Source organism: Hakea prostrata, chromosome 1 (assembly GCF_041222555.1).
Source record: "Hakea prostrata isolate BN-2017 chromosome 1, UWA_Hpros_2, whole genome shotgun sequence".
NCBI classification, from domain to species: domain Eukaryota; kingdom Viridiplantae; phylum Streptophyta; class Magnoliopsida; order Proteales; family Proteaceae; genus Hakea; species Hakea prostrata.
In genome coordinates, this window is record NC_142600.1 from 27,419,851 (window position 1) to 27,432,270 (window position 12,420).

General features: G+C 38.5%; 1 protein-coding gene across 2 annotated transcripts; it reads right to left on the reverse strand.

Annotated features, from left to right (window-relative positions):
• Positions 1 to 562: 562 nt before the first annotated feature.
• LOC149028564 (plectin-like protein) lies at positions 563 to 5,918 on the reverse strand. 2 transcript variants are annotated; one of them, XM_089137698.1, is made up of 7 exons: positions 5,611 to 5,918; positions 5,297 to 5,459; positions 4,937 to 5,198; positions 4,183 to 4,325; positions 3,966 to 4,066; positions 1,372 to 1,445; positions 563 to 1,249 (listed from the first exon to the last, which is right to left on the reverse strand). In XM_089137698.1, the coding sequence occupies exons 3-7, from the start codon at positions 5,112 to 5,114 to the stop codon at positions 1,143 to 1,145; spliced, it is 603 nt and encodes a 200-aa protein (XP_088993824.1). In that variant the 5' UTR covers positions 5,115 to 5,198; positions 5,297 to 5,459; positions 5,611 to 5,918; the 3' UTR covers positions 563 to 1,142. The 2 variants fall into 2 exon arrangements, with proteins under 2 accessions (XP_088993824.1, XP_088993831.1); XM_089137705.1 differs by having other exon boundaries at positions 5,572 to 5,918.
• Between the last annotated feature and the right edge of the window lie 6,502 nt (positions 5,919 to 12,420).

Below are 12,420 nucleotides of genomic sequence, written 5' to 3' on the forward strand. Positions count from 1 at the left end.
CCTAAAATCCGGTGGAGTTGTTTCATTCTGTTTTTATGATAACATCTATCATTAGCGTTGTGTTTCATCTCTCAAAAAAACATTTAATAACTAATTATTGGAAAACAAATTTTATGATTGGAAAAAAAATTTTAAAGTATTATTTGTATATTTTAAAAAAATTGAAATATTATTTGGAAATTAACTCCATTTACGTACTTTGACGTATAAAAATAAAAATATGTTAAAAATAATAACACAAGAATAATAAAAAAAATTAAAATATTATTTGTATATTATTTTCCCTTTGAGAAACTAACTATAACGTATCAAATTAACAAATCCAAAGGAACCCAGATGGAACCAAATTCAAGCATTATGCTAATGCTCTAAAGTTTCGTTCTCATTATTTAGTCCTGACTCGTAATTCGTAACCCATTGTAGTACCCTTTTACCACTTGAATGGTCAAATGACAGGAGTAATTTACAACCACTGAGAGCGCACAAGAGCGACCTCTCCCAGTTGTATTTAAATGTCGATTCATCGAGCTGTATGCTTGCTTCAAATACATGAAATTCTGTATAACTCAACTTTCATGGAAGAAATGCCCATCTTGCAGAAAATCCTGTTCCAATTACTTTAAAAAAATAGAATTAAGAAAAAGTACAAAGTGAAAGCTTCTCAGATTTATGCATTTACACACTTCATTAACGGATAGAGTTAACAGGTTGGTAATATTTCATTGATATGAATATCCAATCTAGTTATGTTGACGCTCAAAAGTTTCAGAAACATCTGGTTCATGATTCATGAACAAGGGAAGTAGCAAGACACAGGAAAACATTCCTTAAGAGGAATTTAAACTTCAACATTCAATTGAAGGAAGAAAAAGAAATAGGAAAACAAACAATGAAAAGACTCCCTGCAGTATTTATGTCATAGACACAACCTAAAAGATCCATAAGTAAATTTGTCTGGGACACATCCAATGCTAGCACTCTTTGTGTCTCATCTCCTCCAAAATAAGGGCCAGGGATATCTTCTCACATGAGGAGAGAGACAAATGGGAATACAGGCACCGGTCCAATCGATAACAGAGTTCTTCACTCATCCATACAGAGCATTAGATGTATCATCACAAGAGAGTGAAGTCGACCACCTCTTATTGACTAATCATCTTCCAAATGTTGTTGCACATCTCCAAGGGGGACACCTTTGATGGCTCAAATTCAAACTTCTCAACCACCTTTTTGTCCCTATCCACAGTATCTGAAGCTCTTTTTAAGGATAACACAAGTTCATATGAATCACAAATTGACAAACCAGGAAGGTAATGTGCAGATTAGCTAATTCTCAAAGCACTACATCAGCAGCTCAAAAGAGAAGGATACAGCCAGAAGTTCGTGTTTGGTCAGCCAGATCTGGGATGATCTTTGTCACTGAAGCATACATTGAAAGCTCCATCCTGCAAAATCAAGGCTATTTATCTAAGCATCCACAATGACTACTATTTCCATCAGAATTTGTGTCCATCACTGAACAGAAAGGTGAGATAATGGTTCAAAGATGCATTCAAGGAAACTGTTAACACTGCGGAACAAATTATTAAGTAGCACTGTGATGGTCAAGGATAACATTAAAACAACAGCCTAATTGAATTAAACTGGGTTGTTTGGGTATGAACATTAACTCATTCATAGGTAATTACAAGAATGATCACAATGCAGAGTAACCGTAATTTTTTCAGAAAACAAAAGTCAAAAGCTCAAGTACTCTAGTTTTGACGGTTAATTTTTTAACCAACTCTGAATGGTATTTTCAAGTTCTCCAAGCACTATAGAAATTGGCACACAGGATAAGTTTGAAAACTCACAGTAGAAAACACATAAAAATAATGTTAAGAAAAAGTTTTGAAATGATTTATCTAGTTAAGCGCCAGGTCTGAAAACACTTTAATCCAACTTTTAGGGTAGCTTGAAGAATTTGACATCCGGGGAGGGGTGAGGGATTTAACACATCTAATGTATAAGAAAGAAGATAATGCACCAATGGGAAGAAAAAGAGGAAACAACAAGAGAATCGCTTGAAGAATTTGATAGTGGTGGAGGGATGTGGAATTTAGCATGTCTAATTTAGAAGGAACAAATAAGAGACACTGAGAGAATCATTTGTGAAAGAGTTCATCCACTTAAACCTATTAACACTGGCCCTCAAACTAGAGAATAATGTCATACATTAAAAACTTTTGCAAAACAAAGTATTGAACTAACGAGGAAGAAGTCCCTAGGTAAGAATGTCAGCCACTTAATCACCCGTCTCAACAAAATTAGTACCAATGTAGTTGAAGTCACTCTTCTCCTTATTGAAATGCAGGTTCACGTCAATGTCTTATGTCCTATCATGTTGTACAGAATTGTAAGCTATACTTATAGCAACCTTGTCAAATACAATATCAACTCCCAGCTCTTGGGTCAGTCTTCTCAGCCAGAGGAGTTGACACACTCCCTAAACCTTAGCCCTTAACCAGATAAACCAGTGCAAAAAAGGAGTTGCTGCAAAAGGTAAAAATAGAACCACTCTTTGATAGAAAGCACTCAACAATCACTTGATATGCACTTTGACTTCAGATTACAAGAACCAGCCAAACAAAAAATGGGAACTCAAATAGGTCAAACATTCAAGAAAATATGTTCAACATGCCATAACAGAAGACAAATCACACAGTAGAAGCAGAGAAGGGAGTTAAGCTCTCCAACCCTCTTGCTTAACCAACTGAGCTCCTAAGGGCACAAATGGGACCTTGGGTGATCCAGAAAGGATTGACATCATAGCAAACCAAGTAATGATGAAGAAGAATCAAACAAAAATGAAGAATCAGGTGGTGAAAACCTGACTCTTCCCTCTCAGGCTTCAAGCAGCATCATCAGCTGTTAAACTTCTCCTTTTACACATTGGTTTGGAGATTTTGGACTCCCAAGAGTACATTAAAATATTTTAGATACTGTACCCCCCCTTGAAGCTGGAACCCTTTCACTTTTATAGGGTGTTCCAAAAGGAGGAGAAGATAGAAAACTAAGCCTAGTCAACTCTCAAAATAGAGAACAACATTGTGATAGTTAGAAGTTAGGATTGAATCAGTTCAAGATATTGCAGCCAACAGAAGATGAAGAAGCATATAAGAACAGAGAAAATTGATTTGTGTAAGAGTTGTATCCTCTTACACCTACTGCACTCACTTATAATTATAATAAGACCTTATATTCTCATGGACCTCCCTAGGGAAGTTAAAGTAGGAAAAGGAAAAACCCAATGTAAAACACTAATTAAATAAAGTGCATGTAGTACATTATTTTAACATAACACTGGTGCAAGGAAGAACCAAAACACCTGAAGGTGGTTTAAGACAGTCAAATTGCATCACTATCCCTTGCAATTATTACCACAATCCAAATTGTGAAGGCTTAAAATTGAAGATTCCTATTAGATAAGTGGATAGAAGAATAAGCATGTGGTAGGGCTCAGTCCTAATATTACTGTAGATAGTGTTGTTTGGAGGACAAGGACCTATGTAACTAACCCCTTGTGAAGGGACGTTCCTATGATGCTACTATAACTGCAACTTTGAATTCTTCCATCTACCTTCTTTGACTTTTCTTATTTCTATTATTGTCTTAGTCTGTTTCAGATCCATTAGCCGACCTTAAATAGATGGGATAAGGTTATGGGCGTTTCTTGTTGTTGTAAAAGAAATATTGAATTAAAAGTGACTTCAATGTTTTAACAACTCCTAAATTTTGGAAATTTCCAAGGATGCCAGCCACTTTCAGGTTGAGAGAGCATTTTATTATACTAAACAATAGTTAGCTTAAACAGGTGAATGATGTAAATACATATTGGACAAGAAAACAAAATTCAATAGAACAGAATAGCAATGAAAAATAGTCAATTAAAAAAATTTTAATTAACATAATTTTCAGGTACTTACTGAGCCCTTAACTCTTCTTTCTTCATGTTCTTTAGCATTTGCTTTTGTCCTTCAATGGAAATCCTTTGATGTTCTAGATAACTCATCTCATCACTGAGAATTGTGTTTATATAAAAAGTAGAATCAGTAATCAGTAGGTTCAATGTTTCCAATCATGAATCTGAGAGTTAATTTGAAATAAAAGGAGGGGGGGGGGGAGAAGCTAGTAGAATACTGATCTGAGCTCCTCATGAAGTTTATTCTCCTTGTTAAGTTCCTCAAGCAACTCTTTCTGAAGACAATCAATATCTGAATCAGCAATAACTTCAGATTTTGCATTGGCTATCTTTTCCTTGCACTCAGTTATCCTCGCCTGATACTCTGTGCCCAAAAGAACTTGTCAAGCAGAGGCCTAAGTCCTTTTTCTTAATGCTTATTAATTTACTGGATTTTAATTATTTCATTATTTAGACATACAGCTGATTCAGCAAACCATGTTTTGGTACAACATTTTAACCTGCATTAGAATGTTATGTGTCTCAACAAAATGTAAATTGTTAAAGAAAAATGCGCAGATTTAAAAAGAAAATAAATGTAAAGTATACTACTCCAGCAGTATAGCTAATAAAATTTCCACCTGCAAGAAACAGTCTTTTGAACCCTTCAAATCAATATGCATTCCAGAGATGTATATTTTAGAATCGGATTTCAGAAATCATGAACAACCTGAATGCTACTTAAATCTTCATCAAGTTTGCGTTTGATTAGAGATCAGATCAAAATCACTTCCTAGTGGTTGAGTGCGTGTAATATTTAACAGGATCTAGCTAACTAATACCATTTGGAAGATCAGAGAAGAGAGAAAACTATTACATTATTTAAAATATTTTAACATGCAAACTTTACTGGGATTTGGTCTACAGTGTCTAAATGCAATATAAAAGAAAGAGAACATTAAATTAATAGAAAGAACAAAAAGGAAGGGCACAAACCTTCCAGTATGTTGTTAATCTCAGAGATATCTGTCTCACATGCAGATTGAAGCATGTTGACTCCATCTAGAGATTGTTTCAAAGTATTGAGGTCCTTTTTGTTTTTGAGGCACTCTATGAGATCGTTACCGTACGAAATGACCTTGTCAACATCAAGTTTTAGAGCATTATCACCCATTGAAAGCACCAGAGTTCACCTGCTTCACCCTTAGGGCCACACGAGCACAAAGCTTCTAGCTTCTAACAAATTCTAAAAGAAGCTCTGAAATTGAAGATTTCATGCATGAAAAGTTAATATGTACTTTGGACAGAGCCACGGGAAGAATTCAAGTACCATCAAGTGATTCGAGAACTGCTTACCAACTGTTTGATGTGTTGCCCGCGCAAAAGCTGTGGATGGAGCCCAGCATTCAAGACTTGATGGTTCAACACTGCTGGGAGTCCATTTTTCCAGATCGTGGACGAAGACGATGCAAGAGGATACAAGAAGAAGATAAATCTGCCGTGCTATAGACCCACAGCTCTGTCAAGCGAAATGACGATGAAGATTTAGTACAGTAAATAAATCGAACACTTTGAGCTCATTCGTTCATTTGTAAAGGAAATAAAAGAAATTTTGGCGACCGAGATACGACCTAATGCTCCCTGTAAAGGATGATGAAGGTTTTGCATACCATGTGGACGAAGACAGATTGCTAAGGTTTAAGTTTAATCCAAAATCTCCTCTTCCGACTTGTCTCTGGCGAGCGAGATTTGCTTCCGAGGGAAATTCGGGAACTTTCATATGCACATTTTTTCTAAAAAAAAGTGCTCGAATCTTCACGTCTAACGAGCTTGTAAATTTTAAATTATACAACCGCGGGATTTTGATTCAAAACACGGAATCCATATACCGATTCGATCTCGCCTGTTCCAAATCAATTCGGATAGGAATTGGTTTATGATAACCCTAGAAAAGTAAGATGCGAATCATGTGATATGAAGACCCTTGGACTTGGATCCACCTCGTCAACTTTGAAATACCAATTTGCTCCTACCGTGGATTTTCCTTTGTTAGAAAAAAAAAAACCTCCATTTACCTTACGCCAATTTGAAAAGTGTTTATTCGGTCGGACTTCTCATTGTACTTCTGTACGACCTAAGGGTGTCAATTGGTATGGTTTCAGTAATTCGGTTGGTTTCAGGACGATACCAACTTTGAATATTGAAAATCAAAATTGTACTGTATCGAATTTACACAGTACAGTATAGTTTCGGTATTTGCAAAATCGATTCGGTACGGTTTCGGTATTAAATCCATGCAGTAAAACAATTTAAACCAAAGAACGATTTTTCGAAGTTTACGCCGTTTGCGCGAAGCGGTGAACTGGGCAAAACGCTGAAATTTCGCGATATTTTGCCATTTAGCCACCCAATTTGGCCCCTTGTTTCGATGGGTTTTTTTGGTCCAAATGAGTTGAAATTTGGTGGGTAGCCTAATTTGATGCCAATAAACACAATGGAATGGTTGATTTTGCCTAAAAACTCATCCAAATTGGTGTTCTTGATCGGCATATAATCGACTGTATATACCGGTAAAATTATAATTTTACAACCTTAATTTAAACAATTAAACTAACATAAATAAGCACAAAACTATTATATTAGTAAGAAAAATACAAGTATGTAATAATACAAATACAAGTATACAACTACTCAGTACCAAGTACTATGCATTGGTGGATCCATGTCCTCCAGCTCTGTCTCTGTTGATAGTTGGGTACTAGGCCCATAGGCTATAACATTAAACTTCCACTCCATTATTTTCTTGAAGTCATTCCAAGACATGTCATGCTGATGGTTGTTGACATACAAGGAAACCAGGCCTCTGTAGTTTTCATCATCCATGACTGTAAAACTACTCCCCTCAAGGGGGGTAACGTGAACGGAGCTCTTCAATTGACATCGTAGCATCGAAAGGATATATGTATGTTGCCTCCAACATGGCAGTTCTCTGTGAGCCAAATGGAGGCATAAGCGGGACACCCTGATGCTGATAACCCCAAACATCATTACCCCAACCACCATATGTGTTGCCTTCCTGTGAACCCAAGCTCATGGAAGATCCATCATTATATCCATAGTGCGAACTCCTAGATGACATATCATCGTGTCTATAAGCAGAAGGGACACCATAGCCATAAGCAGGTGTGGAGCCTACAGACTCCTCCAAGTTCATGGACCCCATCACTCCTGACAACCTGTCCATCGGATCGAAATGGCCGTATGAGCCATATGATCGAGTATCCTCACTATAACCAAAGCCATACGATCCATACCCATGCTGACCATGCATATGTTGCTGCTCCCCCCCCCCCTGAAACTCCCCCCTCCCTGGCCGATTGTAGCTCGTAGGACGACCACGATAAAGCTCACCACCATGATCGTCATCCTGGGTGGCATGTGTGTCTTGAGTCTCTCCAGTGTATCTCTGGGGAGGATCCTGTGCCTCTAATAATGGAACATGATATCGCTCCTGTACTCCTCCTCCACCACCACTACCACCACCACCGTCGTCATCATCATCCCTCCGAGTATGACTGGGACTGGGAGCAAGGGTGTCATCTGGATCATCATCTTGCGTGCCAGGCTGCATCATCCAATCCTCATCCACTGTGGCGGCAGCCGCCTGATGTACCTGCCCCTCTTGAGAAGCCATGTACTCATCTACATTAACTCCTGCAGCTTGAGCAATGATTGGGTCTGGCCTACCTCCAAGCTGGTCTAACACTGGCTCGCCCCTATCCAACAACCAATCCGTGAGTGGATGTTGGTCATCTGCAGTGAGCTCGAAGATATCATAGAGCTGGATGTCCTTGTTTGTCCCAATGTTAGTGTTTAAACGGACATTCTCTAACTTCAGCCTTATGTTGTAGTGACAAAACACAAGGTCATTCAGGCGTTGACTTTCCCAACCTATTCCTCCTCTGCGAGTGAATCATCCCAAATGTACTCCAATTTCTCTCACACCCAGAGGCAGAGCAAGTCTGGGAGAGGATCCGCACTGCCACTCTTCGGAGGTTCTCTGCATCACCCCCATATAGAATCCACCACTCAGTTGCATTATCACAAATAATGCAAGTTAATACTTTAATTCTTAACAAAAATCCTACTTATATCACTTATATGTAAAATGTAATCATGCATCTAACTTGGATCATAATTTTGTCGGTTTTGAGCAGCAGCAACTGAACCAAAGGTCCCCAATGCATCCCTAAAGTATTTTATCTGCAATAATTTGTATTGATGGTTAGCTAAATTCTTTCACAAATCAAAAGCAAGTACTAAGTTCTAAGTTTCTAAGTTCTAATTTCCATATGGCAATTTGATTGGACCGTTGCGTTTGGCTCTAACTTCCCAATAACCTCCATAACGGCACCGAGCAGGTCTGACCGCAACCCCAAATTTTCTGTGTACTGATATTTTGGATTGAGATAATAGGCTGCACAATTCACAAACTCACAGTCAAAGAATTAATATTTACTACAAGTTACAAATTATTAATAATAAGTAGTAACCCACACTAACTACTTACCCGCCTTATGCATCGGATGCATTAGATGAGTAGTCCATCTAGCATCAACAATGTTCAAGTATGCAACAAAACCTCTGGGGTTAGCTCTTTGGATTGCTGTTTACATTTGCTCCAGGGCTGCATATATGTGCGGCATAGTGGGCCCCCTGAGGGAGGAATCAACCATACGTAAGACCTTTATTATAGGATCTAAGGTCTCTAGCACAATTCTCACATTCCTCCAAAACTCATCAGACGAGATTGTCGTCTGTGCGGTGCGCCCACTACTAGTACTGAATTATCACAAACACATTAAGTTAGTAATAAATACTACATACTAGATATTCATATTTCATAGTATAAATGTATAAGAAGTTAACAACTTGTTAAATCAAATAGTAGAGACTATAGATAAAAAATAAAACAAATACTTACTTTGATCCAACCCATGAGAACCACTCCTCTGATGAAAACATGGATCTCAAGCCCGTCTTCCATTCCTGAATACTGTTGAGGGCGATGAAATTCGTGGCAAATCTCGTAGGACCGGGTCGCACTAGCTCACCACCGCATGCCTGCCTCATCATATGCAGAGCAACAGTATGATTGTAGATGAAATTTGTTACCTGCTTGGCCCTCTCCACTGTGCTCTGGATAATATTAATCTTGCCGATGTCCTTTAACATGAGGTCGATACAATGAGCTGCGCAGGGTGTCCAATATAGATTATATCCAGCTGTATTCATCAGTACCTCACCGGCTTTCTTGAAGTTGGCGCCATTGTCGGTGACAATCTGCACCACATTCTCCTTCCCAACTTCATCAATCACATCCTGCAAAAGTCCAAGAATATACCTGTGGTCTTTTGTATGCCCAGTAGCATCCACATATTTTAGAAACACAGTCTTCCGATCACAATACACCATAAAGTTGATGATAGATTTTCTTGTCGAACCGGTCCACCCATCACACATAATGGTGCATCCATATGTCTCCCAAAATATTCTCAAACTACTGATGTACTCTTGTATCTCCTCCTTCTCCTCAGCCAAGAAAGTGGTCAACACCTCATTAGGGGTAGGATCACGATATCCAAGACCTGCCTGTGCAATAGTGTCAACCATATTACTATAATAAGGACCCTGTGCCGTATGTGCTGGAACCGCACTGTAGTACATCCACTTCGACACTGCCTTCTTCACTTTCTTCGCCATCCCTTTCCATGCACTCCGTGATCTTGGGCTGCTTGGCCCCCTTATTTCTGAAAATATCAGGATCCTGCTCTAGGATAGGATCCGACCTCTGTGGATAGTCACGTGGACGTGAGTCACGTGATCCCTGTACATCAGCCGTAGAAGGGACCTTCTGACTCTGTGATTGGCTAAACATACCACGTATACCACCCCTGTCCCTAGATCCAGATGCTCCAGCCCCTGATCCAGATGCTCCAGCCCTTACAGGCCTAGAGGTACTAGCTCCTGTAAATCTAGCTCTGCCCTCTCCTCCTCCTGGTATTGCATCGCCCTACTCTCAACATCGCCCGTCTAACATCCCTCTCCTCCCGCTCTCTCAAATCAACGGGATCAACCTCCTGATCAAAATCTGAATCAACTCTGTAAGATGATGGTGCCCGCACCGCCTCATTAATGCTTCATTTACCCTTCTCCTCTCTTGTTTCTTCTTCCCCTCGTCTTTCTCCATCTCTCTAACTACCTTTTTGATATCCGCATGCACCTCAGTGCAGGTGGCCACATCCTTTGAACTACCAGTGATGTGAGCCTTAAACCTACTTATGCCACCTGAATTCAACTCCTTACCATAGAAGTTGCATCTTGTTTTACTTTTGTTGCCATCAATTGCAACACAATACTGCCATGCATGATCAGCCCTCCCCTTCCCTGCAGACGCCGCTCCCTGTGTCTGTCCCTGTCCTTGGCCCTGTGAACCTGCTCCTTTCCCACCGCTAGACATGATAACTGTTGGTCTGTTGCAACAAAAATGATTTCATAAACAATTAAACAATACCAATATAATATTTTAAACAATATTTAAATTTTTTCCGACAAAAGAAAAGGCTACCATATCAAAACCGACAATGAAACCATACAAGAAGCACTTGAGAATAATTATATAGGTATTCTATAATTTTCTCTAATTTTCAAAATCATTTTCCTTATTTATTCCTCATTGTTTCTCTTTTTTCATAATTATTTATATTTTATATTCATATTTTAATAAATTTCAAAAAATCAAATAATTATTTATTGGGTCGAAAATTATTCCGACTCCGTGAGTCTGTAGATTGACCCATGGGGATCCACATATATTTTTTCAATCACAATGCAACACTATATCATGCAAAAAGCAAGCATTTAAAATGTATAAAAATACAAATTTTGACGCCCGAAAATAAATAAATAAATTACTTAGTGAAAAAAAATTTCGACTCGGTGAGTTTGTAGATCAGCCTATTGTATTCAACATATATTAATTTCATATCCATCCAACAATATTATGGCATGCATTTAAAAAAAAAAAACAATTTAGTGAAGAACAGTTTACCTCTCAGATGAAAAACACCAAGATTTGTGTGAAATCTCGCTTGATCGTCGCGAATAATGCTATACCCGTCAAGAATGAAGTGAGTACTGCGGTTTTATGTTGAAGATCGGACAAAAATATGGCCAAAACAACTAGAACTAGGAGAGAGAAGCTCTGGATGGTGTGGGTGAGGAGAGAGAAAATCACAGAAAATCAAATGATAAATAATGAAAAAATCCAAACGAGCCCGCATTTTATCGCCGAATGTTGCCGAGATTTCGGCAACATTTTGACCATCTCGTTTCACCCCCTGGTTTTGTTTCGCTAGGGGGCGAAACTGACGAATTTCGCCGAAACTAAGTTCCCTAGTTTAAACATGATTCTAATGCGGTATAATTTTGGTACAAACGAAACCATGCCACTTTTGTTATTACTTTGTCAAGATCCTAATGAAATTACAATCAAACAATCAATAGACAAAGCAAGTAAATCTAATTAATAGAGAGAAAGTAAGTAAATTTAAGAAAATGAGTAAAGGACAAAACCAAAAATTGAAACAGAGAATTAGGGAGAATTAGAGAGAATTAGGGATAGGGTAAAAGTAAAGTGTTTTAATTGTAAAATTACATTTATATCCCTTAATTTGGTATGGTACTAATTCGATAAGGTTTTGGTATATACTAACAGTATGAGTACCTGAAACTCAAACCGTACAAAAGAAATCCGGTTTCAATACGAACAGTACCAAATTTTGAAAAGTGCGGTTTTAAACGGCACAGTTCGGTACGGTTAAACAATTTCAGTACGCACTTGACACCCTTACTACGATCGGAGGCCGCTGGGGAGTTCCTCGGCCCACACTTTCTCTTTATTTTGCCTAGCGAAGCACAGTTGGTTACCTCTTCTTGTACGTTACTATGAGGTACGCCTCCCAGGAATTCGGTGCTTGATGTAGAACTGATCACAAAGGTGCTTGAAGTGTCGATTATCAAATTGCTTCCCATTGTAAGTTAGCAGTATCTTTGGGAACCAAAACCTATAAATGAAATTGTTTTGGAAGAAATTCCCCATCTGCTTCTCTGTAATAGCAGCGAAGGGCTTCACCTTGACCCATTTCGTAAACATAGGGCCTTGTATTTAGCCTTGCTTGGAACCGAACCGTAATTCATGGTGTATCACTAATTAGGATCTAAGCTTTAGTTTAGCGCAATAAATGCGCATGACAATTTCAACTGAAATTGCAGTCTACTGATCGAGATCTTCGGTCGAAATCAAAAATCTTGACGAAGATCTTGATCCAATGACTGTATTTTTGGGCTGAACAGTCCTACGCATTTATTGCCCAAGACTGAAGCAAAATCACACTAGTTAACCTGGACTTCACCAGTCT

Coding starts and splice junctions, on each gene's coding strand:
- LOC149028564 (XM_089137698.1), bottom strand. CDS start 5,114: ATGGGTGATAATGCTCTAAAACTTGATGTTGACAAGGTCATTTCGTAC. Junction 4,326..4,936: donor GATTAACAACATACTGGAAG/GTTTGTGCCCTT, acceptor TTTTGGGCACAG/AGTATCAGGCGAGGATAACT. Junction 1,446..3,965: donor AAAGAAGAGTTAAGGGCTCA/GTAAGTACCTGA, acceptor TTGATTTTGCAG/GATGGAGCTTTCAATGTATG.